The sequence below is a fragment of the Sus scrofa genome, chromosome 14 (assembly GCF_000003025.6).
Source record: "Sus scrofa isolate TJ Tabasco breed Duroc chromosome 14, Sscrofa11.1, whole genome shotgun sequence".
Classification (NCBI taxonomy): Eukaryota; Metazoa; Chordata; class Mammalia; order Artiodactyla; family Suidae; genus Sus; species Sus scrofa.
Genome location: NC_010456.5, coordinates 23,143,654 through 23,170,813, shown reverse-complemented (window position 1 = coordinate 23,170,813; position 27,160 = coordinate 23,143,654). Strand labels below are relative to the sequence as shown.

Genomic DNA, 27,160 nt, shown 5'->3' with positions numbered 1-27,160 from the left:
CAAGAGGGTGCCAGTGAGCTCCAACCTACCTGGGTCTGCTAGGGCTGTGAAAACAAACACTAAGAAATTCACCCCCTCATATCCTGGAAGCCAGAAGCCTGAGACCAAGGTTATAGGGCTGGTTCCCTCCGAGGCCTCTCCCCTGGGCGTGCAGAAAATGGTGTCCTCTGTGTCCTCACATGGCCATTCCTCTGTGTGTCTGTGTCCTGGTCTCTTATAAGGACACCTGTCTATGGGATTAGGCCCCATGCTATGCCATCATTTTAATTTTGTATTTATTTTTATTAAAGAAAAAAAAATTTTTTGGCCATGCCCACAGCATGCAGAAGTTCCCTGGCCAGGGATTGAACCCAAGCCACAGCGGCAACCTGAGCCACAACAGTAATAACACCAGATCCTTAACCTGCTGAGCCACCTGGGAACTCCTCAATCACTTCTTTAAAGGCCCCATCTCCACACACAGTCACATCCTGACGTCCTGGAGTTGGGATTTCGACATGTGAATCTGGGGAGTTGGGGCACAGCTCAACCTCTAACAAGACCCAGAGGATGAGGAGGACCCAGCCAGGCAAGGATCCGGTCCCATGTGGCAGGAGAGGGTGAGCACCTTTCTAAGGGGCGATGTGCTGTTTTGCTCTATTCTGTTCATCTACACTTGAGTCACACCCTTTACAAATATTTGCACCTAGGAGTTCCCATCATGGCGCAATGGTTAACGAATCCGACTAGGAACCATGAGGTTGCGGGTTTGGTCCCTGCCCTTGCTCAGTGGGTTAACGATCCGGCATTGCAGTGAGCTGTGGTGTAGGTTGCAGACGCGGCTCGGATCCCGCGTTGCTGTGGCTCTGGTGTAGGCCAGTGGCTACAGCTCCGATTGGACCCCTAGCCTGGGAATCTCTATATGCCGCAGGAGCGGCCCAAGAAATAGCAAAAAGACAAAAAAAAAAAAAAATTTGCACCTTACAAATTGATGTTTAAGTTAGAAATTGTGCAATAGATATGGCTCATTTTTGTCCAGCACAAATTTGCATAAAAAGAATCAGTGTTCCTTATATTATAATCTCCTCGTTTGAAAAAAAATTATGTTAAATATTGAGCAGATAGAAGGGAATGTTTATCACATGCAGGCCAGTATGACGTCAATGAAGCAATAACAAATCTGCGCCTTGGAGTTCCCACTGTGGCTCAGAGGTAAGGAACCTGACTAGTATCCACGAGGATGTGGGTTCACTCCCTGGCCTCACTCAGTGGGTTAAGGATCCAGTGTTGCTGTGAGCCATGGTGTAGGTCGCAGACATGGCTCGGATCTCAGGTTGCTGTGGCTGCGGAGTAGGCTGGCAGCTGCAGCTCTGATTCGACCCATAGCTTGGGAACTTCCATAGGCTGTAGTGCAGCCCTAAAAAGCAGAAAGAAAAAAAAAGAAACAAACTTGCATGTAATACTCCATTGAAGACAAAGAATGTTACCATCACAAGCACAGCCTCCTCTCCTTGCGCTTTTCTTGATAGTCTCTGACGGCCAGTAGTGCACTTGGATTTGACTTAGGCTGCACTCTTCCTGTCCTGGCTTTGCTTCAGGGACAAGCTCCAGTGGCCACTGGGCAGGACTGTCCCCTACTTCTGGAGGTGGACAGGACAGGTTTCCAGGCTCCTCCTGGCAGGAAGCGCTGCAGGAACTCTTTCCTGGTTTGGTGTCCTTCTGTGCCTGAATCAGCCTCGGTTTCAGGGCTTGGTGGCCTCCCTGCCCAGCAGTTACCCATAGGTGTGCAGCTCCCATCCCCACCTCTGCACTGGCCAAGGAGGGGCTCTCCGAGACTGAGGAAATAAAGCTAACTTCCATGCTGTAGCCCTGGAATAAGCCAGTCTAAGTGGAACCAGAAGGTTCTACTCTATAATTAAAAGCCCCATTTCTGCCAGACAGAAAATAAACCAAATTTATTTCGGTGTTTGGAAAGAATCAGAGTTCAGCAAGAGGGCTGCTCTGAGGGACCGTAAATGCAAGGACTAAGGGTGGGCCCTGGGGGAGTGGAGCAGATGCAGGGACAGATGGAGGGACACGGGCATGGGGACTGGAGTGCCCCATCACCCCTCCCAGAGCTTTGGGGAAACCCATGGTGGCCCCAGACACTGTGGCTCTTTCTTCAACATAAAACCAAAGAAAGACAAGATGATTATACTTTAAAGATTTTTTTTTTTTTTTGTCTTTTTAGGGCCACGCCTGTGGTATATGGAGGTTCCCAGGCTAGGGGTCAAATCGGAGCTACAACTGCCAGCCTACACCACAGCTCATGGCAACGCTGGATCCTTAACCTACTGAGTGAGGCCAGGGATTGAACCCACGTCCTCATGGATACGAGTTGGGTTTGTTAATACTGAGCCATAGTGGAACTCCTACTTTAAAAGATTTAAATTTAATTAATATTTCAAGGTTCAAACCTGCAGCCAAGTGGTCACACTCTTCCCCAAAAGGTCCAGGTCAGGAGAGGACCAGACTACATCTCCTTGACCCCCTCCCTCCTGCTGCCCCCCTCTCCCCAGTGAAAAAGCCAGCCCCTTTCCAGCTCCACCTGCTCTGGAAAAGCCTTGGCCTTGACTTTGTTCTCACTGGCCTCTCCCTTGACCTGCCTCCTGGATGCACTCACCATCCTCTGGGGAAGGGCACGGTCTTGAGGATGCGTGAGCTGAGCTCCTCTGATCTGACCTCTGAATTTCCCTCCTGGCTCATCCGATGGTCCCAGATGGCCCCAGTGCTTCCAGGAACACACCAGGCCTGCTCCTGCCTCAAGCCCTTTGCACACCCTCTCCTGCCTGGCATACATCTCCCCAGCGTGGCCACATCGCTGGCTGCTCCTCTGTTCTCCCTCCAGGGCTGGAATCCCCAGCCAGGGCTTCAGGTTGGTTTGCTCACCACCTCCCTGGCGCCTAGAACTGCAGCCGCTCTAGGGGTTTCAACATACATCATCTAAGAAGCTTCCATCCATTCCTGGTAGAGTCAAAGGTGGGGCGTGAGGTGCACGTTTAAAGCTGTAACACCTATGACGAACCGCTGACTGTTTGAAGGTAACATCAAAAATCTAAACTTGAGGAGTTCCCGTTGTGATGCAGCGGAAATGAATCCGACTAGGAACCATGAGGTTGCAGGTTTGATCCCTTGCCTCGCTCAGTGGGTTAAGGATCTGGCGTTGCCGTGAGATGTGGCGTAGATCGGAGACGTGGCTTGGATCTGGCATTGCTGTGGCTCTGGCATAGGCCTGCGGCTACAGCTCAAATCAGACCCCTAGCCTGGGAACCTCCATATGCCACAGGTGCGGCCCTAAAAGGACAAAAAACAAAAAACGAACAAACAAAAAAATCTAAACTTGAAACTCAAGCTGGATTTGGTGCACATATCCACATCCCCGCGTGCACACTCACGCCCATCCTACATCCCACACACATCCAGGAGCCCTCAACAGTGGGGATGTGCCACCCCTCAGGGCATCTGCCTTTCTGGGGGGAACCCTCAGTCCTTGCTAAGCCATGCCAGATCCATCCATAACAGGGTTTCCCGTCTCTGCCCTATGGACTTTTGCAGCTGGGTAATTTGTCGGGCTCCCGGCACCCAGCCCAGCGTGCCTGGTGACTGATGCTAGCTAGCATGCAGCCTCCTCAAGCTTCTTTCCTTCCCCTGAAAACTGAACGCCAGCCAGAGTCCTGTCCATCCTATCTCAAGCTTTGTATGTTTGCTGTGGTTCTGCTTAGCCCCTTCCTTTCCCCCCATAACACATGGCCTCTGCCCCCACTGTCACACTCTAAGTAGCTGGGTGGAATCCCAGTCTCTGGATGCAGAAGACGTGGACCATGACTAGGTCTGAGCCTGGCAGCTCAGCAACAGGCTCAGGGACAGACACACAATCAGAACCGTGGGGAGGTTGGCTGGGGCCTTGGGAAGATAGGATGTGAGGCTGGAGCAGCTGCATCCATCTTGCACCCAGCAGTCAGGGTGAACAGCAAGCAGAGCAGAGAGTTGGTGAGATGCCAGGTCCAGATGACATCAACTGAGCCTTGAGTCCAACCTGACCCGAAGCCAGTGCACTTCCTCCAGACTTTGCAGCTGCAGGAATAGTACATTCTCTCCCTGTCTCTCCCTTTCTCTCTTTTTCCAGCTGAACCCAATCTGAGATGGATTTTCTGTCACATGGGATGAAACAGTCCTGATCCAGCACAGGTCCTGAAATGTACATGGTGCAGGGCTGGGCTTACCTGGGCTCGGGGATGCCCCTCAGGAAGGTTCTGCCTGGTCAGCTGTGCCCCAAATTGCCTGACCAAGCAGAGAGGGGAGAACAGGGGAGCCAGTGGGCTCGGTGCTCACAGAGGTAAGTCTGGCTGCTGCCTTGACCATCGCACACCCTGTCTCAGGAAGTCCCCGTCCAGGTGAGCTGGGGGCTTTCTCAGCACTGTCAAGAGAGATGACATCAGATGCTTTGTCTTAACCCTGCTTTTTTTTTTTTGCCTTTTTGCCATTTCTTGGGCTGTTCCTGCGGCATATGGGAGGTTCCCAGGCTAGGGGTCAAATCGGAGCTGTAACCACCAGCCTATGCCAGGGCCACAGCAACTCGGGATCCGAGCCACGTCTGCGACCTACACCACAGCTCACGGCAATGCCGGATCGTTAACCCACTGAGCAAGGACAGGGATCGAACCCGCAATCTCATGGTTCCTAGTCGGATTCGTTAACCACTGCGCCACGACAGGAACTCCCAACCCTGCTCTTATTGATGACACAGACGGTCCCAGCTAGGGACCTCGGCTGCCTTGAGAGGAGGAGAGAGCTAACTACCAACCCCCTCAGCTAAATTTCCAGCAAACCCCAGTCTGTGAGACTTAGGCATCCACACAATCCTGAGATGCAAATACAGAGCAAACCAAACATGGTAGGGGCTCTGAAAAGGACCAGGAGAGCATCCTTGACCTTCCGTGGTTCATAAGACAACCCAGGACACTTGAGGGGAAGCCTGCTGGGGCTCTGAGAACATTTCCTCTATTCTTAAAAGAGGACAAGATGTAGGAACATACTCTGCCCTTCAGAAATTTGACCTGTGAAGATATGATGCTAGAGCCACAGCAACCATATTGTGACCATGAGGCAATAAATAAGCCTGATGCACTGAGCAGGGCAGAGCAGAGACTTGGAAAGAGCCCAAATCCCTGATGATGTCATTGACCCACCAATGGAAAACTCCCCTCACCCCGAGCTTGTGGACTTTTTGTTATTTAAGATCAGGAATCCCATTGCTGTTGCAACCACCTCTGAGGTGTTGGGTTTTTCATCTGAGAACATATTCACTGATGCAGAACAGCCATTTTTTTTAGGGGGAATCCCACTCCTCCTTCAGAATGCCATCCAGCCCTTGTGCCCCCAAACATGACCCCACTGGTCTGAGATGGGCACTGTGCCAGATTGTACTTTCCAAAGATGCTGCAACAACACCTGAAACCTCCCCTGGGGCCTGACCCCACCTCCCCTTGAACCTTGGTGGGTTCTGCTGCCTCTCCCCAACAGAATACGGCAGGAGGAATTCGTGGCTTCTGAGCTGAGTCGTTACAGTCCATCTGCTGCCAGGGATGTGCATGACGAGCCCCAGATGGTTTTAGCCCCTGCTTTGAGCCCCCCTCCATTACACCTCCCCAGCAGAGGTCCCAAAGTTACTGCTCAGAGAGGCCACGCCCCCTTCGGCCCATCTGAACCCCTGCTTCTGAGTCCATTAAAACTTGGTTTGGAATTCCCTTTGTGGTTCAGTGGTGAACAAACTCAACTAGGATCCATGAGGATGCAGGTTTGATCCCTGCTCAGTGGGTTAAGGATCCAGCATTGCCATGAGCTGTGGTGTAGGTGGCAGACGAGGTTCGGATCCCATGTTGCTGTGGCTGTGGTATAGGCTGGCAGCTATAGCTCCAGTTCGACCCCTAGCCTGAGAACTTTCATATGCCATGTGTGGGGCCCTAAAAAGCAATGAAATAAAAAAACAACAACAATAGCAACAAAACCAAAAAAAAATGTGGCTTATTTACTACTCTTGACAAGTTTGTAGCTTGTGGCTGATGGTGCAGCATGTTAAGGACCTGGCATTGTCACTGTTGTGTCTCTGGTTACTGCTGTGGTTCAGGTTGCAGCTGTATTATGGGTTCCAGCCCTTGCCTTGGAACAAACAAATAAAAATTTGCTTTAACGCAGCTGACCATGGGGTAGTTTGCTAAATAGGAACCATGAGTAGGACGGGCGCTTCCCCAAAGTGCAACGATTCTGTCCTTTTCTTGGACATCCGGTGATCTGCATGGTGCTGGCTTCATGCCCATTCCATCAGGTCACGGCCGAAGGAGGGGTGGGGCCATGGGCCCCAGAGAGGCTCAGCCTTCACATTCCCTGCCCGGAGCCAGAGAAGCAGAACGTCCTCAACCACAAGGCTGTTTGGCAGAGGATTTATAAACCCTGGCAGCGGGCACGATGACGAGCTCTCAAAGCCACTTCCGAGGTCGTGGCTGGAATGCAAGGCAGGAGGCATTCCGGCTGGCCTCCCAGCCAGCAGGGCCACAGCAGCAACACTAATGGAAATTTATGGGGATGCCCTTTGTGCCACTGGAGAAATCAACACAGGATGGAGAGGGGATGGAGTGGCTCCACCATCCCGGCAGGGGCGGGGGTGGGGGCGGGGGCAGCCAGCTTCAGCACACACATCCACCTCCCACGGCGGCAGCAGTGGAGGAGACAGGTCTGGGCTTAGTGCAGACCAGGGAAGCAGAAGCTGCACCCTTTGGAAACCAAGACTGATGTTTCTGGGAACAGCAGCCAGGAGGGTTCTTGGAAGTGTGTCACCGGGGGAGTGTGGTAGCCTTCCTGGTAGCGGTGTCTGCCTGCCATGTCAATACAATTCTGTCCTCTCAGGAATATCCGTGTGAGCTTGGAATTCTAAATGAGTTCAGGCCACACTGATGCCTGATCCTCCTGCCAGCTCAAGGCAGGATTCTTTTTTTTTTTTCGTTTGGCTTTTTCGGGCCACACCCACGGCATATGGAGGTTCCCAGGGTAGGGGTCCAATTGGAGCTGTAGTCGCTGGGCCTACACCACAGCCGCAGCAACATAAGATCCTTAACCCACTGAGCAAGGCCAGGGATTGAATTGGCGCCCTAATGGATGCTAGTCGGGTTCATTAACCACTGAGCCACGATGGGATCTCCTCTTTTTTTTTTTTTTTTGGTCTTTTTAGGGCTGCATCCAAGGCATATGTGAGTTCACAGGCTAGGGGTTGAATTAGAGCTACAGCTCCCAGCCTACACCACAGCCACAGCAACTCGGGGTCCAAGCCATGTCTACGACCTACACCACAGCTCACGGCAACACTGGATCCTTAACCCAATGACCGAAGCCAGGGATCACATTCACATTCTCATGGATAATAGCCAGGTTTGTTACTGCTGAGCCAAGACAGGAACTCCCCCAGGCAGGATTCTGATGGGTATAGAGGCAGAGCAGCCCCCACGGTAAACGACAGATACGAGAGGCTGCTTGGGAAAGTGGGGTATCGATGGATGGGGAGATCAGTGGTAGGAGAAATGCCAAGCCTCCTGCTTTGGGATCCTGTCTTTCTAAGACTGAGTCCATTCATCATCCAGTAAGCTGGCTGAAGGACCTCTCAAACACACATAGGTGCACATATGCAAGCGCACAAATTCATGCACACACCCATGTGTACAAGCACATGTGCACACAAGTAAATCACTGGGAAAACACATGTGCACACAATCGCATGCACACACAATACAGATGTACTCATTCACTTTACACATGCTCATGCATACCTTCACAGGCACCTTGCACACAGCCACACGAGGTGGGGACATTAATGGCTTCTATTTACTGGCAGTGCCTAGGCTGGCGCTAAGGGCAAGCACAGACCTCGGACTCACTGTTCCACCTCACACGGACTAAGCAGCTGTGGGCCGACCTGCTCGACAGCTTCAGGAAGACGAGTGGACTGAGATGCATGAGAATCTCTGCACCGTGTGTTTGAGGAGATGTGAGCACACATGCCACCCACAGGGCTCCGAGCAAAATCCTGGCAGACCCACTTGTCAGAAGCAGAACACTGGAATGTGCACAGAAAGACCCCTCCTGCCCCACCCCCACAGGATCCTGTGAGACAGTCACACACAGGGTACCCATTGCCTCGAGGCCTCGAGGTACCCAGGAGAGCGAGTGGACTGCAAAATCCACAAATCCCTAGGTGCCATGCTGCCGAGAAACCCCTGGGGCACCCAGAGTGTCACTGCCTGTGCAGCAAGGTCCATCAAGGCCTGGCTGTGCCATCTTCTGGCCCATGACTCCAGCCCCTCCAGGCACTCCCTCTGGCCCATTGACTTGTCGTGGGCTTGTGTCCAGCTCATCACGAGTGTATTCTGTACCTCAGCCCCAGCAGTGCAGCAGGGCCTCGGAGGGTGCTCTGTGAGCCCCTAGGATGGAGAGCAGAAGGGGAAGGGGGAAGTGAGACCCCCCGGCATTTGTTCATCCAGCCCCCAGCGGGATCTGGGGAGGCCCTGTCCCCCCAACCCAGCAAATCCACAGCTGAGATGGAGCCACAGGCAGGCAGCCTCTGCTCCCCCTGTCCCACTTCCTTAGCTTCCATCCTGCCACAGGGGAACCACCTGGGACTGAGGAAGAGCCCCTCCCACAGCAGGGCCAGTGGGTGAGGGGCTGCTATCCTCTGCGAACCCCCCTCCCACCTCCACCACCCAGAGAAGGAGGCTCAACTGAGGGACCCCTGCCCTCCCCAGGAACCTCCTTCCCTGACACACACGAGGCTCCGAGGTCTCAGGGGCTGGTGGGAAGCGCAGGGCTTATCGTGGTAAGGGTCAAATGGCTGTGGCAGTTCCACCTGAGGAGGAAAAGAACCAACATGTCTCCATGACAACACTGCGCTTCCTGTCCATCGTCTGGGACCCTTGCCTCCACTCCCAGATCCTCAATGAGGCCGGTGTCTGAGCCCCTACGAGAAGCTGGGATCAGCACGCCTGCCTCCAGCGCCTCGTGGTCGCCCTCACTAAATCTGCACTTATTACACCTGACAGCCAAGCTGTGCATGGAGGAGACGATTAATGTGCGCTAAGACTTCGCCAGCACGTATTGGGAAGGGGGCGGGGGGCAGGGGGTGGCGGATGTTACTGCGTGGGAATGCAGGACCGGGTCTCAGATGAGGCTGTTCATTTTTATGATCCTGTTTAATTTGGCTTTGCCCGTCTTCCTTTCACTATCCCATGGGCCAGTCTTAACAATCAAGATCTATGTTATGAGCTTTGTGACATAATTAAAACCACTGCTTAATTAGAAAAGTGATCTACTTCCAGACAAAGGGAAATCAATCATGTATCTGACCAAGGAAGGCAGAGAGAACTTTGGTTTGAAAGTGAACTGAGCTGCCAGTTGGGGTGGGAACACATGCCCACATGTGTGCACGTACACGCCTGAACTGCGGGCACACACATGCACACTGCACACAAGTGCACATACTCCTGCAGCCCTCGTGTGCTCTGATGATTAGGCCTATGGGAGGCACTCTGTTGAGGCAGCTTCTCATTGGATGGATGGGCTGGGGGTAGGGAGGATTTGAGGCTGTTTAGGAAACCAACCTCTGAAAGTTTCAGATGGGCAGAAACTGAGCTCGCATTTATGCAATTATTCATTTAATCCTCCATGAACATTTGCCCAAGGCCTCCTAAGCACCAGGCATGGCCACTGATGTGTGACAGCATAGAGCTGCTGTTTGCAGAGGGAAGTCTCTTCTGACACCCTTTAACCTCCCAAGCCTGAGTATCAGCCCTTTGAAGCTCCCGCAGGCCCCAGGCATTCTTAGCGCAGCACGATTGTCTGATTCCTGTTGCAGTCCCTGGAAAGACTCACCTGGTATACTGGGTCAGGGCTTGTCCAATGGGCTGTGGGTGGGGCCGAGGTGGGCCGAGGGGGCTGAGGCAGCTGGCACCAGCTGGTGTGACCATGTGTGTGCTGGCTCTCTGGGCCTGGCCATGGGGACGCCTAGAGGGAACATGCTGGGGCTTCCTCCCAACATGGCAGCTCGTGGGCCAGGACCCGAGCCTGGCTGGCAGGGGGCCCCTGGAAGCCCCAGAGCCTCACCTCTACCCTGGATCCATGACCAGCCACAAAAGCCCACCCAAATGCAAGGGAAGGGACACTCTCTCCACCTTTTTTTATTTTTTGCTTTTTAGGGCGGCACCTGCAGCATATGGAAGTTCCAAGGCTAGGGGTCCTATTGGAGCTGCAGCTGCTGGCCTACGCCACAGCCATAGCAATGCCCAATCCGAGCAGAATCTGCAACCTACGCTGCTGCTTGTGGCAACGCTGGATCCTCCACCCACTGAGCAAGGTCAGGGATCAAACCCACATCCTCATGAATACTAGTCAGGTTCTTAACCCACTGAGCCACAGTGGGAACTCCCCCTCTCCACTTCTTGATCTTATTGAGGAGGGCCAAGTTTCCGGAAGAGGGTTTGGATCCACCTCTGGAAAATATGATCTGCTACACCAGGTGATGTGAGAAAGGCATGATGGAGGGAGCATGCCACACGATGGGGCTTGGCCACATCCAGAGGTCTCCTGATGTTGCAGGTAAAGTTGTGTGGGACCACAGCCGTGCCCCTTCATGTGCCTACCAACTGTGGCTGCTCTCAGTGCAGCCCCACCCAGCTCCCAGCCCTCCGCCTCCCACCCCCCTTGGTCCTTCAGCATGACCGGAGTCAGCAGCCTTTACTTTCTCAGCAGACCTTCGGGCTGCCTGAGTCCCAGCTCTGCACCTATGAGATGGGGTCCTTCCTGCCTCAGTTTCCTCATCCGTAAAGTGGGGGCAACACTGGTCCTCAAAGCCTGGCTGCAGGATTAAGAGAGCTAATACCTGGCCTGCCGGTAGTACTCTGTGTCTTCAGTAAGCCCACAGAAGAGCTCAGGCACCACTCTCTGAGCTTCATTGGAGCCTGGGTCTCCATCCGGGGAGCTGGGGCCCGTGTTCTAAGCAATGCTTTCGCAAGGGCTCTTGCTGCATGTGACTCACCCCCATGATGCAGTCCACTGAGCACAGAGGGAAATGCTGGGCTGAGTGACAGTGACAAGCTCCAGAGAGGCCCAAGGCAGAGCCAGAAAAATGAGGTCTTTGGGAAACAGGGCAAGACTGAGCTTTCTTCTGTTACAACAGGTGCTGTCAGGTGAAGGAGGAGACACAGCAAGGAGGAGAGCCCCCTCTCTGCCTCTGATCCCCATCCAGTGGCTGCAACCCCCTCCCCCCAAGGTCACAGGGATGTGCCACGTGGGATCAGGAGGTGGAACATGTGCCACTATGTGCCAAGTCAGCCCTGGTGTCCCCACCACTACTATGTATGCAGGAAGGGGTTCACACAGCCAGTCTGGCTTGTCCACACTCAAGGTCTGGCCTCAGCCCAGCTCCAGGGTGGTGACCTCTGAGCCGTTGGAACATCCTGCCTCATAAGAGTGTCGTGTTCTGGAGTTCCCACTGTGGGTCAGCAGGTTAAGGATCCAGTGTTGTCTCTGTGGCAGTGCGGGTTTGATCCCCAGCTGAGCACAGGAGCTTAAGGATCTGGTGTTGCTATAGCTATGGTGTAAGTCACAGCTACAGCTCAGATTCCATCCCTGGCCCAGGAGCTTCCATATGCCACTAAAGAGGCCAAAAAAAAAAAAAGTTACTTTCAGCTGGAGGCCTGGGGCCTTGTCACATAATCTTTGCTGCAATGAGATTCATGTGGGGCCTCAGCTTGCAGGAGCTGGATTGTGTGGTCAGCCAGTCAAAGTCATACTTTTTTTTTTTTATCTTTTTGCCTTTTCTAGGGCCACTCCCATGACATATGGAGGTTCCCAGGCTAGGGGTCTAATCGGGGCTGTAGCTGCCAGCTTACTCCACAGCCACAGCAACGCGGGATCTGAGCCACATCTGCAACCTACACCACAGCTCACGGCAACGCCAGATCCTTAACCCACTGAGTGAGGTCAGGGATCGAACCTGCAACCTCATGGTTCCTAGTCAGATTCATTGACCACTGAGCCATGACGGGAACTCCCCAAAGTTCCTCATGCTTACCCCACACTGCTGGATGAATCAGGTACTGTTCCCCCCAGCCCCACTGTGAGGGACACCCAGAAACTCCTGCCTGCAACACATGTGTAATAGCTTTGCTGAGCCCTGGGAATACTTTTAGTGAGTCACTGAACTCGAGGTTGGTCTTGGAGGTCCTTGGCTGGGCACCCTGACTTCCCGGGAGCTCGGAGCCAAGACCGGTGTCAACTCCAGCGAACTCACAGACTAGGTAACTTAGCTCACCCTGCAAAAGTGAGGACACAATGGGGGAGGGTTCAGAAATTCACACACACACACACACATACACATACACACACACACATACACCCTCAGAGCACAGACTGGGCACTTCCAGAACCTGAGTCATTTAGGTCCGTGTCCGTGGCTGCTGTCACATCTCTGCACCACCTGAATTATTATTTATTTCGTATGTTCCTTCAGATCAGCCTGTTACACACCTAACTGCATTTTTCATTCAAAAAGGAATCTTTATTTCATTGTTGAAAATGTAAAGCAGCATTACCTGTGCTAAATCAGTGGTGATCATGAACATAAATGTGATGAAAATAAAATAGCACCGTTGCACACAACGCGTGGGCAAGGCTTGGGCATGCCCTGCTCCTGGCTCTCTGTGTCTAACACAACAGAAGTGGAAGGTGCCACGGCAGCAGGGTGGTAACCTCCCCCCACCAAGTGGCTCCAAGCTATCCACAGAACGTGGCAGCACCTAAGGTCTAAGGGACAGGGCAGGGCTAGAACAAGGAATAGGTTGCAGGGAGGGGAAGGGCGGGCAGACCAGCTGGTCAATGCACCCCAGGCACCCCACCCCCACCCCCAGCCACAAATCACTGCCAGCCCAGCCCAAACCACTGCCAGTCCCGCCACACAACCACTGCCCACCCCGTTGTTTCTGGGCACATCACCTGACACACTCCATGCACAGCAAGCCCTCAGGCTTGGAGGCACAGGGAGTCAGTGAGAGCCACCTCCTTCCCCCGCCCCCCACCCCCTGTGGGCCAGGGCAGCCCCAAGGCCAGTTCTCTAGTCCACCTGCATCCCAGTGGAGCTCATCCTCCACCCACCACCTGTACCCACAACAATGACACACTTCTCAGACTCCCAGCCCTTCCCTGTTCACCTTCCCAACACCTCCCAGGGTTCCTAGGATGTCTTCCCAAACCAGAGTCCTGTCTCAGGGGCCACAGCAAGGAAAGGGACAAATCAAGAAAGGAGCTAAAAACACACACACACCCTCCGCACGCCTTTCCTTGAAGGCTGCTCCAGAGGCTGAGACACAGCCTCCTGTCATTGACTCAGGACACAGTGCAGCAACCTCGAGCACATGACTGCCCAGCCCAACCCAGCTCTGAACTCTGGCCTCTGCTGGGAAGATGCATCTGAAAATGCTTTTCCTGTTCACGGTTCCTGGCTGCAGGACAGAAAGAAGCCTGGCCGCTCGCCATTCACCTCCAGGGCCCAGGTGCCCTGCGTGGCTGAATTTATGAAAGCCATGGGATCCACTTAACGTCACATTTTGTTCCCATCTCACCTCTGCTAAAGTTGTGAGTAAGCTTTAGTAGAGGATGCAGTGATCTAAGGCCAGGAGTCAATCCTGAGTGACCACAAGGCAAGGCCATCACCATGGAGGGACCTGACTTTTCTGACTAATCAAGGGCTGTGGTTTTGGAGGCAGATGGGACCAGGGTTGACAGGCAACTGACAGATATGGCAAATGCCTTTTAGGCAGGGGCGAAGCTCACTTCAGGTAGACTCTCCACCCACCATCACTGTCATTGGACCAAGAGCGGGGGGGACAAACCCACTTGGCAGAGCCTGATGTTTCAGGCTGGTGTCACTTGTGGCTCATGTCACTTGTGGCTCGTGTCACTTGTGTTAGTGGTGGCACCTGGAGCACCAGCGATGGTGCAGCCCAGCTTCCTCAGACCTGCCAACCATTGTGTCAAAAGGGACTGCGCGGCCTCAGTCCTGTAGCTGGACACCTGGAGAAGACGCCCATGGCCAAGAGCAGAGAAGCCAGGAGAGGAAGACTGCCCAGGATGGCCCCTGCCTCCAGGCGCCCCTCCCCCACCCTGCCTGTCCAGCTGAGCCCAGTGAACTCTGCGGCCTACAGGGCTCCCTGGAGGTGTCTGTGGGTGGTGGGGCCATGTACTCACTTTTTGGGCCTGTAGTCCGGGATAGTCCTGTCCAGGGAGATGCGGTCACTGAGCTGTGCGTTGTATCCGTATTCCTCATACTTGCTTTCCGTCTCCTGGCTGTCATCACGCAGCGTGGCCGCCATGCCACCCTGGCCCAGGCCACCCGGCCCCTCCACCAGGCCAATGGGCTTGGCAAGGCCTGGAGGAAATGAGAAAAGAGGGGGTCAGTGTCCTATCCCATGTCCTACCCCACGTTCCTCTCAGCCTCTCCCTAACGGTGTCTTTCTTTCCTCCCTCCTTCCCTTCCCTCCTTTTTTTGGACACACCCATGGCATGGGGAAGTTCCTGGACCAGGGGTGGAAGCCATGCCACAGCTGTAACCAGAGCCACAACAGTGACAACATGGGATCCTTAACCCATTAAGCCACCAGGGAACTCCCGACGGCCTCTTTCTTTCTTCAGATGCAAACTCAGCATATTCCTTAGATACTGCAGGATTCCAACTCTAGGACCTTGCAGGAGAGGCAAAGCTATGGAGGTTGGGGGAGAGATGAAGAGGTAGAGCGTGGGGGATTTTTAGGGCAGTGAAACTACTCTATGTGATTTTATAACAGTGGCTACATGTCATTATACACTGGCCCAGACCCAGAGCATGTACAACACCAAGAGTGAACCCTCATGTAAATTGTGGACTTTGATGATGATGCATCAGTGTAGGTTCACTAATTGTAACAAATGTACCACATTAATGCAAGGTGCTGATAACAGGGGAAACTGTGGAAGGAGGGGCTACTTGGGAACTCTGCACTCTTCACTCCATATTTCTGTAAACCCAAACCTATTTGAAGAAGCAAACTCTATTAAATTTTTAAAATATAAAGTAAAGATATTGTTCACCCCACTCCCTTGCTCACCAACCCTTTGTTGCTCTTTACAATTTAAACCAGTTGTGCACCCACACAATGCAATGCTGCTTTGGGATACAAAGGAAGGAGCTACTAAAGATGCAACAACCTGGATGAATCTCAAAAGCACGAAGCCCCCAAAGATACAGAGGGAAACATTTGTATGACTCTGTTTACAAAAGTTCAAGGACAGATGAAGCTACTTTGTGGTGACAAAAGTGAGAGCAGGGGACCTCTGGGACGAGGGTGGCATTGGCTTTCCTGGGGTGATCAGCTTGTGTGTGCATGTGTGGGTGCCTAAGAAGGCCAGGCCAGGAGCGTGTTTTCCTGGAATGTTCTCTTTGGTCACTTGTGCCAGGAAAGGAGACCAGAGCAGTGCCCCACCAGGCAAAGACAGCACCTTTTGCTCTCTCTGGAATGGACGATTTTGGGGCATCTGGGCTTTGGGAGTGGGGCCCAAGGAGCAGTAGTTTAAGCCAGGCAGAGTTGGGATGAAATCCCGTCTCCAAAATGCACTCATTAGCTTCCATGGAGAGGTCCCTGTCCTACTTCAGGCCACTAGAAGTGCACTCTAGGAAATATCCAACACTGACGACACACGCTGCCCCACACTAGGTACAGGCTCTTGTGACACCCACCCCCTCCGTAGGTTTTTTAATTAAACAAGGAGGCCACTAGACTGAGGGGGGTCTAATGCATGGCTTCCTTATGCAAGCAAACCCAAATATAAGTTCGTAAATGGCTAAAGGTTAAGAGATGGAAAGCCAATCACACATAGCCCGTCATGGCAACCACGCATAGTCAATCACAGCCAATCACAGCCAATCACAAAGAGCCCACCATGCAGCCAATCACAGGCAACCACACACAGCTAATCACAGCCAGTCACACAGAGTCAATCATAGCCAATCACACACAGCCAATCACAGCCAACCACAAAGAGCTAGGCTTTAAGCCACACCAATCAACAATCTCCTTTGCTTCGCTTGTGCACTTTTTCTCTCCATATACTTTCTCCAGCTCCTAACCTCTCCTGGTTTGGCACCGCCCCATCCCAATCAATTATTGTCCAGATATTATCTTAAGATTTGTCATATGCTTCAGTTTATCTACGAACAGTTCCCAGCGAGGGCAGGGATGGAGCAGCCGACCTCCATCCTCCATACCTCCTGGTGGGCCCCCCTGTTCACCAGAGCCAAGGCCAGAGGCTCCAGGGACCTCTAGTGTTCTGGAATATTCCTTTTTAAATGGAAAACGTAGGATTGAAAGATACGCATTTGGATGTAAAATTGAAAAGTTACATGACACTAATCACTTCCACTTCTTATTTTAATATGGCAAAGTGAATACATACATATATATATATATATGTATATGTCTCATGCTGTTTTTAAACGTCTGTACTGTACTTGCAATTTTCTTTGAAAAGTCTGTAAATAGATGTCTCCCACAGACAGATGTGCTTCCAAACCTGAAGGGAGAGTCTGCCTAGGGGAGTGGGAGGACCACCTGCAGCTGCCAGGCCCTGACCACACAGCTGGGGCTCATTCACACCCATTTCCTGCTTATAAAAGTAAAATATGCATATGTTTAAAAAATTCAAACCATTCAGAAAGCTATAAAAACAAAGAGTTAATATTTCCTGGGCTGTTTCCCTCCGCAAGCCCCCCTCTCCATAGGAAATGATTTTTTCTGACGTTCGCCCTTCTCATTTTATGTGCTGCACACATGCATAGTTATTTTATGAATCTGGTTCTTGCTGTGTCAGCCAAGACAATTGCCCTTGACTTCTGGCATGAGAGATGAGGAGTGGGGTCCATTTCCACCACCGCCTACATCCCTGTCCCCACCCCCTTCCTCCCTTGGTTTTCCTTTTTTTTTTTTTTTTTTTTTTTTGTCTTTTTGCTATTTCTTGGGCCGCTCCCGCCGCATATGGAGTTTCCCAGGCTAGGGGTCTAATCGGAGCTGTAGCTGCCAGCCTATGCCAGAGCCACAGTAACTCGGGATCCTAGCCGCGTCTGCAACCTACACCACAGCTCACGGCAACGCCGGATCCTTAACCCACTGAGCAAGGGCAGGGATCGAACCCGCAACCTCATGGTTCCTAGTCGGATTCGTTAACCACTACGCCACTACGGGAACTCCCCTTGGTTTTCCTTAGCTATGTTATTATTCTGGTGGTTATTTTTGTGACCTTAAAGGGAACACTTGACACTGTAAATCAACGATAATGGAAAAAATAAAAATCATAAAATAAAAAAAAAATAATAAAAGGAACACTTGAGGCTCTACTTTTAGAAATATCAACTTTAGCTGCCAGCTGTTGACTCCCTACCAGGTAAGATGAGAAATGAGCAAACCCAAATTTAAGTTTGTAAATAGCTAAAGGTTAAGTTCAATGGCTATAAAATGTCAGTTACTTATATATATATATATTCGTTTCAGATATATATGGATAGGTTCCTAGAAGGATGGAGATGGACCCCCCCACCCCCTGAATGTGACTGTTCACCTCGGAGACCTGCTGCAGACATGGGTAAGTCCCAGCACAAGATCTGCACCCTTTCTCGGAATGCAGAGCATAGATTAACCACCTACAAGGATTAACTGCCCTCTGTCACAGGACTTGACCACCTACACCCCCCCACCTACTCCTCCCTTGACCTTGCCCTCCTCCTTCTTCATCGTTTCTGCCACAAGTTCCCACCATGAATTCCGGCCACAGATTCCCGCCACAGATCCTTTATAAGCCTAGTACCTCCTCACAGTCAGGGCTGGCACCATCTGGAGCTCAGCCCGTGCCCCTCTGATGCCTTAATAAATCTCTTTTGCTTTACCATCTAGGCCTTGCGTGTTCCTCCCTCTGCAAACCTAACATATATATACAGAAATATCTGAATAAGTTTAGATGTTTGTCTCACAGCACTGTGCCTAGTTAACCATACAGTATTGCGCACTTAAAATTTTGTTAAGAGGGCACATCTCATGTTCATAATAAAAATAAATAAATCTTTTAAATGTTGAATTGCAGAGTTCTCATGGTGGCTCAGTGGATTAAGAACCTGACATAGTGTCCTCGAGGATGTGGGGTTTTGGGTTTTTTTTGGACTTTTTGCCATTTCTTGGGCCGCTCCCATGGCATGTGAAGGTTCCCAGGCTAAGGGTCTAATTGGAGATGTAGCCGCCGGCCTACAGCAACGCTGGATCCGAGCTGCGTCTGTGACCTACACCACAGCTCACGGCAACACAGGATCCTAACCCACTGAACAAGGCCAGGGATCAAACTGGCAAACTCACGGTTCCTAGTCGGATTCGTTAACCACTGAGCCACAACAGGAACTCCCGAGGATGTGGGTTTGATCCCTGGCCTCGCTCAGTAGGTTAAGGATCACAGATGCAGTGATCCAGTGTTACAGTGGCTGTGGCATAGGCCTCAGCTGCAGCTCCAATTTGACCCCTAGCCGGGAACCTCCATATGCTGCAGGTTCGGCCATAAAAAGAAAAAAAAAAAAGTTAAATTGCAAAAAAAAAGAAAAAAAAAGAGAGAGAGAGAGAGGAAAAGAAAAGACATTAGCATACTTCCCTCTGTATCTCCTGCGCCTACATAGCTTTTACTGCATCAAAGGGCATTTGTAACATCTATATTTTGCTCTGTAACTGCAATCTGGCTTTCCGCAGATTTGTCCATAGTTCGATTCTAAAATGAGATCGGAGTCCACATTTGCCACATTGTGATTATGTAAATAGTGTTTGCTGTGGAGCCAAGCAATGAGGGACCATCAGGACCAAAGTGGAATTCTCTCACTACCTAAACCTGTGCCCTTAGTGAAGAATTTTCTTTTTTTCTTTTCCAGTGGTTGAATCAGAACTGTAGCTGTAACCAACCACAGCCATGGTGTAGTGGGGAAGTCGTAGGGAGCCCTCCCAGAACAAAGGGAAGGCAATGTGTGCAACTGGCATCTGTGTGCGCATGCGCAACTCTGTGGCAGTATGATGTAATCGGTACTCCTGTGCGCAGACGCAACTATGTAACATGAACTGTACATGTTACATATCAGAATTTACAGAATGTGTGTTACTTTATAAGGGAGACAAAGGACCAAGATGTAGCGAGAAAACCAGCTGAGGTATATAAGGCAACCGCCCGCCCATTGCGTTCCGGGCTCAGCCTTTGGATATGAGTCTGCTGAGTCAGTGCCAGCACAAATAGCTGCTTCCCGGAAGTAAGACTCAGGGTCCCATCTCTCTGTACATCGTAAGTCCTACAACAATGGCAACACCAGAACCCAGCCCCATTTTCAACCAATGTCGCAGCTTGAGGCAATGCCAGATCCTTAATCCGCTGAACAAGGCCAGGGATGGAACCTGAATCTTCACAAGAGACAACGTCGGTTCTTAACCCGTTGAGCCACAATAGGAACTCCAAGAGTTTTCAGTTGTCAAGGTGTATTAATTACCTTCTCTGACCCTCTGTTAATTTCCCCAAATCATTCATATTTTGGTTAGCTTTAGGTTGGGATCTTGACTTTCTGTACTGCTTCTTAGGGTGAATGTATAAGGATGATAACAGTAACACTCAGTAGCACAGCCCTTTAGATATGAGTGAGGGCTGTAATTCACCCCATTTTGCAGATAAATTAATCGAGAGGTCACGTGATGTGCTCAGGGCCACACAGTGTCCAAGCACAGAACCAGCATCTGTACGCAGGCAGTGGTGGCAGAAGGGGAAGCTTCACTGCCTTGCTCCTTCCTGCCTCTGGAGAGCTCCGGGCTTCCGGAGTTACCTGTCTTGTGGCATAGGGTCCAGTTTTCCCCCACAGACACTCTTTGCGGCAGGTCTGGGACTAGAGTGAGGTACCTGGGGTGCGTGAGATTCAAGGAGATATCCACTCTCGAGTCCCTGTCTGGCAAAGCCCTCCATGTCCTTGCTCCTTGAAACAGCAGTCTGCCAGGTACCCACGTCCACAAATAACCACCAGAGCACCATAACTGTTGATTTAAGTGTTATAAATAAATTTGCTCGAAGTGGATTCACAAATAAAGAATCCATGAATAGCGAGGAAGTGCTGCACTTTGATATCTTAGCCATCGCCGTGACCGTCATGGGTCATTGCTGAATGAGCACCCCAGGAGCCTTGCCTGTGTTCTTGGCTGTGGATCTGCCAGCAGCCATGGAGCCTGGAGTGGTGTGAGCTGGGGGTGTGAATGGAGGGTGAATGACTGAGCTGGTCACAGAGGGAGGGCAGGGAGTCAGCACACCAGCCCCACGGGTGGCTGCACCTCCCACCCCCACCATCCTCACCCAGAGTCTATTCCACTGGGCCTTGGAGGCAGCGGTGGCTCCGCAGAGGATGGTGGTTCTCAAACCTGAGCCAGGCCCCTGGAGGATGCAGAATGCAGGGGCCCACCAGAGCATCTGATTCCGAAGGTCCCAGATGAACGGGAGAACTGGCATCTCTAAGAAGCCTCCAGGAGACACTGATGCTGCCAACTAGGGACTCTTCTCAGAGGACCTTTGCCCTGGAACAAGGGCTTATGGCCTTTCATTCTTTCATGGGTACAAGATGCATGCTGGGGGAGCTCCTGTTGTGGCTCAGTGGAAATGAACCCGACTAGTATCCATGAAGATTTGGGTTCGATCCCTGGCCTCGCTTAGTGGGTTAAGGATTTGGCAGTTGCCATGATCTGTGGTGTAGGTCACAGATATGGCTTGGATCCCACGTTACTGTGGCTGTGGTATAGGCTGGCAGTGCAGCTCTGATTTGTCCCCTAGCCTGGGGACTTCTATATGCTGCAGGTGCAGCCCTAAAAAGAAAAAAAAAAAAAAAAGATGCACTGTGGACTGACAAGAACATTGTGCAAACCCTCCCTCTGGCCTCTGGGGCGGGGGCAGGGAGATGCTGCAGAATGCTGGTGCCAGGGGGCGGGGGTGTCCTGGGTGGGCACCTCCTGGGCCCTGGTGCCCTCTTGGCCCTGTGGTGAGGCTGCCGAGGCTCTAAGAGGCTGCCCCCACCAGCACCCCTGCAGGGAGGCAAGGAGTCAAAGCTGCCTGCCAGGGCTCTCTGATGGTCCCCACCACGGTTCTCTGGAGCAGGGCAAATGTATGACAGCTCCCCCAATTGAAAACCCATGGATCCGATTTGGCTTTTAAGGAAAGTCACGCACATTGCTGCTTCCCTGTAGGGTTTCTAGAACTCTCCCCAATAGCCCAGCACTGGCTCACATCTTCTCTCACAAAGAAATCCTTCTAAAGTGGGAGGATTGATTGATCCCTTCAGGGAATTGAGGGCAAACAGAGAGAGAAGAAAGCCGTCAAGATTAAAGATGGTCTGGCCCTTACTGCAGGGTCTGAGGCCCACATTTCATGGAACTGATGGTCAGGTAGGCTGTCACAGCCTCCTGTAGCCACACCTGCACTGGGCTTTTGTCTTCTCACCTCCCAGCTCTTGGCCTCCCTGAGCATCACACCCCAGCGCAAGGGTGGTGGGGGGGGGTGTTAGGGCTGGGATGGGGGAGGTAGCAATGTCCCTCAAAGATACACTCAGGACTTGTGAGCAGGACCTTATTTGGAAATAGGGTCTTTGCAGATGTAATTAGTTAAGGTGCAGTCATTCTGAACTGGGCTGTGTTATAGCCCAGTGACTGGGACCCATATCAGAAGGAATTGTGGACACAGACACACACAGAGAGGATGGCTATGGGACAGCGGAGGTGGAGATGGGAGTGATGCGGCCACTAGCCAAGGACACCTGGGGCCATCAGGACCCGGAAGAGGTAGGAAGTGTAACCAAGCAGGGCCCTGTGGGGCTCCTGGACATAAAAGCCTTTCTGCTTCCCCAGTTTCTTGTTTTAGGAAATGAGCCTCATTCAGCCTCCAGGACCTTCCCTGAGCTCCAAGGGGCAGGTTCAGACAGTTGCTGATCAGGGAAGGGAGGGGAGGCAGAGACCAAGCAACAACAGAGCAGGCCTGGGGCAGGATCCTGGTTCCCTCTTAAGGAAGACACATAATGACATAGGCATCTTATACACCTAAGAGAAAAGTGATATTCCTAATGCTTCTCTTATAAATGAATACTTTAAAACTGAACAGCTTAGAGCCCTTCCTTGTCTCAGCATCCACTCCCTTCCCTGATTCGCAACCGTTTTGAACCTGCCCTTTGGAACTCAAGGAAGGCCCTGGAGGGTGAAGCTTATTCCCTAATAATAGGTAATGGGGGACACAGAAAGGCTTATGTGCCCAGGAGCTCACAGGGCCCTGCTTGTTGTTTGCAGAAGGAGCCTTGGAAGGGGCACGGCCCCGCTGATGCCTTGGTTTCAGACTTCTGGCCTCCTGAACCGAGAGAAGGCATGTTGTGTTTTCTGCCATTGGGTCTGTGATGCTTTGCATGGGTGGCCCTGGAAAACTAACACATAGACTCACCACAAACACAGCCTGCTGGGATGTGACCTGTGGCCCTTGGACTCTGAGGACAGGACATGCCAAGGTGGGCCACCCTATGGGTGCTCAGCCTGAAAGGAGGTGGGTGCAGAGTCCAAAGTCACCCAGGCTTCCTTAACTAGAGCAGAGGGGTGGTTTTTCCTGTTTGAAATCCTCCACTTCCTCCTTGGGGGAGGGTGGTGCAAGCTTGGCAATTCATCCTTGAATGGATGTGATTTTGAGAACAATGGGAAATTTGCATTCATTAGTTCAGCCTTTGAAACTTCTGTCCAGACAACATTTTTGAGATCTCCACAAACAAACCAAACAGACAGAAGCCAGCAGTTCTGGGACTAGAGGTCACAGCTGATGTTTGCTGCACTGGCTGGGCGTTCCCCACACTCCACCTCCCATGATACCTTCCTTGCTGGTGACTCCATCATCCCAGTTCACAGAGGAGACCACTGAGGCTCATGGTGGTGGCAGAGCCAGGAAGGCCAGGCTCTTAGCCCAGCCTCTAAACATCAAAGCATCTAAAAAGAAGCATCTTAGAAGGGACCTTAAAGGTCACCAGGTTTTCATTTTTGACACCTAGTGATAGGGATGGAGTAGGCACAGGCAGTTGTGTAAGTCCCAATAAGGGACCATAGAGAGGGAAACCTAGGGGACATTGGGAGATCACTGTTAATAATGGCTCAAAAAAGCCCTCAGCACAAGGCAGGCTTGCTTGACTAGTGGAGGTGTGAGAAGTGCCTCAGGTGATTGGGTAGGGGTTGGAATGAGGCCTGCATTCAGATTATGACCAAGGGCAAGAGTCTGAGGACTGCCCTTCTGCTGATTTGAATACACACCTTACTGGATACCACGGAGGAGCTGCTGCTCCCTGAAAGGAAGAGGCTGGGTTCGAGTCTCAACACGTGGGTTCAAGTCCCTGTCCGTATTCTGGCTGGGTTCAGGCTGTTAGCGCTGTAGTTTCACTAGGATATTCATGACTATTGATTAGTCTCACTATCCTCTCAGAAAAGCAAGGTTGCTGCATGACAGTGGGGGATGGGGGAAGACACCCTCATAATGGTATTTAATGCAGTACATCTGGCTTTCATGTGCTCTTTTTTTTTTTTTTTTTTTTTTTTTGGTCTTTTTGACTTTTCTTGGGCCGCTCCCATGGCACATGGAGATTCCCAGGCTAGGGGTCTAATCGGAGCCATTGCCACCAGCCACAGCCACAGCCACAGCAACGCAGGATCTGACCCATGTCTGCACCTTACACCACAGCTCACGGCAACGCCGGATCCTTAACCCACTGAGCAAGGCCAGAGATTGAACCTACAACCTCGTGGTTCCTAGTTGGATTCGTTAACCACTGAGCCACGACAGGAACTCCTCATGCACCTCGCTTTTGCCCAGGCAGATGGAGAGCACTGGGGTCTTTGCTGCAGATGAGCCACATGCTGGTCCACAGTTTTGTAACCGAGCAGGGGGTCCTGTGGGGCTCCTGGGCACAAAAGCCTTTCTGCTTCCCCAGTTTCTTGTTTTAGGAAATGAGCCTCATTCAGCCTCCAGGACCTTCCCTGAGCTCCAAGGGGCAGGTTCAGACAGTTGCTGATCAGGGAAGGGAGGGGAGGTAGAGACCAAGCAACAACAGAGCAGCCCTGGGGCAGGATCCTGGTTCCCTCTTAAGGGAGACACATAATGACATAGGCATCTTATACACCTAAGAGAAAAGTTAACATTCCTTACGCGTCTTTTAGAAATAAGGTTTTTTGTGTGGTTCTTGTCTTTTTAGGGCTGATCCCACGGGATAAGGAGGCCCCAAGGCTAGGGGTTAAATTGGAGCTGAAGCCACCAGCCAACACCACAGCCACAGCAATTCTGCATTGGAGCTCCATCTGTGACCTACACCACAGCTCACAGCAATGCCAGATCCTTAACCCACTGAGCAAAGCCAGGGGTCATACCTGTGTCCTCATGGACACTAGTCAGATTCGTTTCCACTGAGCCACGCTGGCAACTCCAGAAATGAATACTTTAAAACCAAACAGCTTGGAGTCCTTCCTTGTCCTTCTCCCTGACTTAGCTGCACCCTAAACATAATCACCCATAAGCTAAAGATGAGGCACCCTGAACACAATTACCTGTGGGTGAAAGATTATTAGCACATGATGTTTTTCAGCAACTTTCCTAGTTGGTTCTCATCTCTGATCAATACACCCTTTTTTCAAGTACTGTTATTCCAGGCAATAACCTGGAAGACCACCACCAGGGTCTTGCTGCGATCTCCCAATGCCAGCTTGGAGGACTAAGATTCCCCTAAAGAACAAAGAATGCATGTTTGTCCCCATCCTGATTCTTATCTGAAACCCTGTTTTTCTCATTTTAGACGATAAAACTCCCAGCAGTTCTTCCCCAAAGCAGGGGCACAGTCTTTAGGGCATTAGCCTGCTATGGCTCCCTTTTCCTGGCAATACAATGAAATCTATTTTTTCTCTTTCACCCAAAAACTGTCTCCATGTTTCTATTTGGCACTTGTGGACAGAGATGGAGTTTTGGCAGCAGTGTCTCCTGGTTGCACACTTCCGCTCCAGGCAGGGAAGGGTCCCCCTTATCCACGGTGTCCCATCACCAGCCTTCTTCCCTCCCTGCCAGGGTTAGAGGTGGGATGTGGGTGCAAACACCCACTGTCAGCAGGCCATGGGGACCAACCAGGTGGTCATGGATAGTGAGTGTGGCCATGTCACCGGGTCCACTGATCAAATACAAACCCCAATTGGGGGATCTTCAGAACACCTTTGCACACCCAAGAGGAGCCTCATATCTCTTTTGAAAACAATGAGCTGCCAGCTGGTGTTCAGGAAACTTCTGCAGCTCAGCAGGAATCCCAGGATGACCAAGGCTTTTCCCGGCTCCATGAGCTGCTGGCTCCTTGCTTTGACATTGCCCTTGGGGAATGGCCAGAAGGGCACCAAGTGGGCAAGTTTGCATCCTGCTTTTGCTCCCACTTAGAGTTATTGTCTGTCTCCTATGCTGTTATAGGAGGAATAATTATAATTAATATTCATCTTTTAAACCACCACGATATTTAAACATTTACTTATTTCCTATGTGCTTATACATTTACTTACTTACTAATTTCAGAAATTGAACTGATAGGGATGGAGTAGGATAGTTACACAGGTAGTTGTGAAACCAAGCAGGGTGCTGTGGGCTCCTGGGCACACAAGCCTTTCTGTAGCCCCATTTCTTGTTTTTAGGGAATAAACTTCAGCCTCCCTGTCTTTCCCTGGGTTACAAAGGGCAGGTTCAAACAGTTGCTAATCAGGGAAGGGAGGGGGTGCAGAGAGGAGCAATCAGGAAACAATAGTGCAGCTTTGGGGGCAGGGTCCTGGTCCCTCCTCAAGGAATACGGGTAACAATTCTACAGAACTAAAGCCCCCAACAAATGGAAGATGCTAATGAAGCATTCTTTATTCTGGAAAGAAGACCACCAGACCACTGAACACCAGCTTTGAAAATGACACAAGCTTGCCTTTACCCTGATCCTTATCTGTGGCCTATTTTTCACTCCCCAAACTATAAAACCACCTCCCAATCTCTCCTAAGGGGGGCATAGTCTTTAAAACATTAGCCTGCTGTGGCCTCCTTTGCCTGGCAAAACAATAGCTTTAGGTATTTTTTTCTCCTTTTCTCCCAAAACTCTGTCCCTGTGTTTTTATTTGGCACCCACAAGCAGAGGCTAAATTCCAGCAACAGTTGTGGAAGTTCCAATATAAGGGGCCATAAGACAGAGATGGAAACTGAGGGAACTTTGGGAGATTGCTGTTTACAATAATTGCTCAAGAGGGCCATCAGAATGAGGCAGGATTGCTTGACTAGTGGAGGCTGGAGATGCGCCTCAGGTCTTTGGGTGGGGGATGGAGGGAGGGCTACGGAGCTGTAGCCGCAGGCCTACACCACAGCCACAGCAGCACGGGATCCAAACTGTGTCTGCGATCTACGCCACAGCCCACAGCAACGCCAGATCCTTAACCCACTGAGTGAGGCCAGAGATGGAACCTGCATCCTCATGGATCCTAGTTGGGTTCATAACTGCTGAGCCACAAATGGAGCTCCCAAGCAACCTATCTTAATAAATCTATCTCTTGCCTATCACTCTTGTCTCTTGCGGAATTCCTTCTGCACTGAGGCGCAAAGAACCTGAACCTCGGTAAGTCCAGTCACCTGGTGAGCAATTCTAATTTAAAAACTGTAGGAGTTCCCATCGTGGTGCAGCAGAAAAGAATCTGACTAGGAACTGTGAGATGGCAGGTTCGATCCCTGGCCTTGCTCAGTGGGTTAAGGATCCAGTGTTGCTGTGAGCTCTGGTGTAGGCTGGCAGCTACAGCTCCGATTAGACCCCTAGCCTGGGAATCTGCATATGCCGTGGGTGTGGTCCTCAAAAGACAAAAAAATAAATAAATAAACTAATTAAATAAAAAAAATAAAAAACAAACACTGTGGATTCAAGTCCCAATCTGGGTTTAGGCTGAGTTCAAGTCCTGGCACATGGGTTCAAGTC

The 27,160-nt window shown here is 51.3% G+C and overlaps 1 protein-coding gene across 2 annotated transcripts in view; it reads right to left on the bottom strand.

Annotated features, from left to right (window-relative positions):
• The window catches only part of GALNT9 (polypeptide N-acetylgalactosaminyltransferase 9), a 110,383-nt gene that overhangs the window by 57,717 nt on the left and 25,506 nt on the right, over positions 1 to 27,160 (bottom strand). For both annotated transcript variants that reach the window (XM_021072816.1, XM_021072817.1), the window contains exon 2: positions 14,302 to 14,482. In XM_021072816.1, the coding sequence (XP_020928475.1) occupies positions 14,302 to 14,482 (181 nt within the window). The remainder of the gene's footprint in view (positions 1 to 14,301; positions 14,483 to 27,160) is intronic.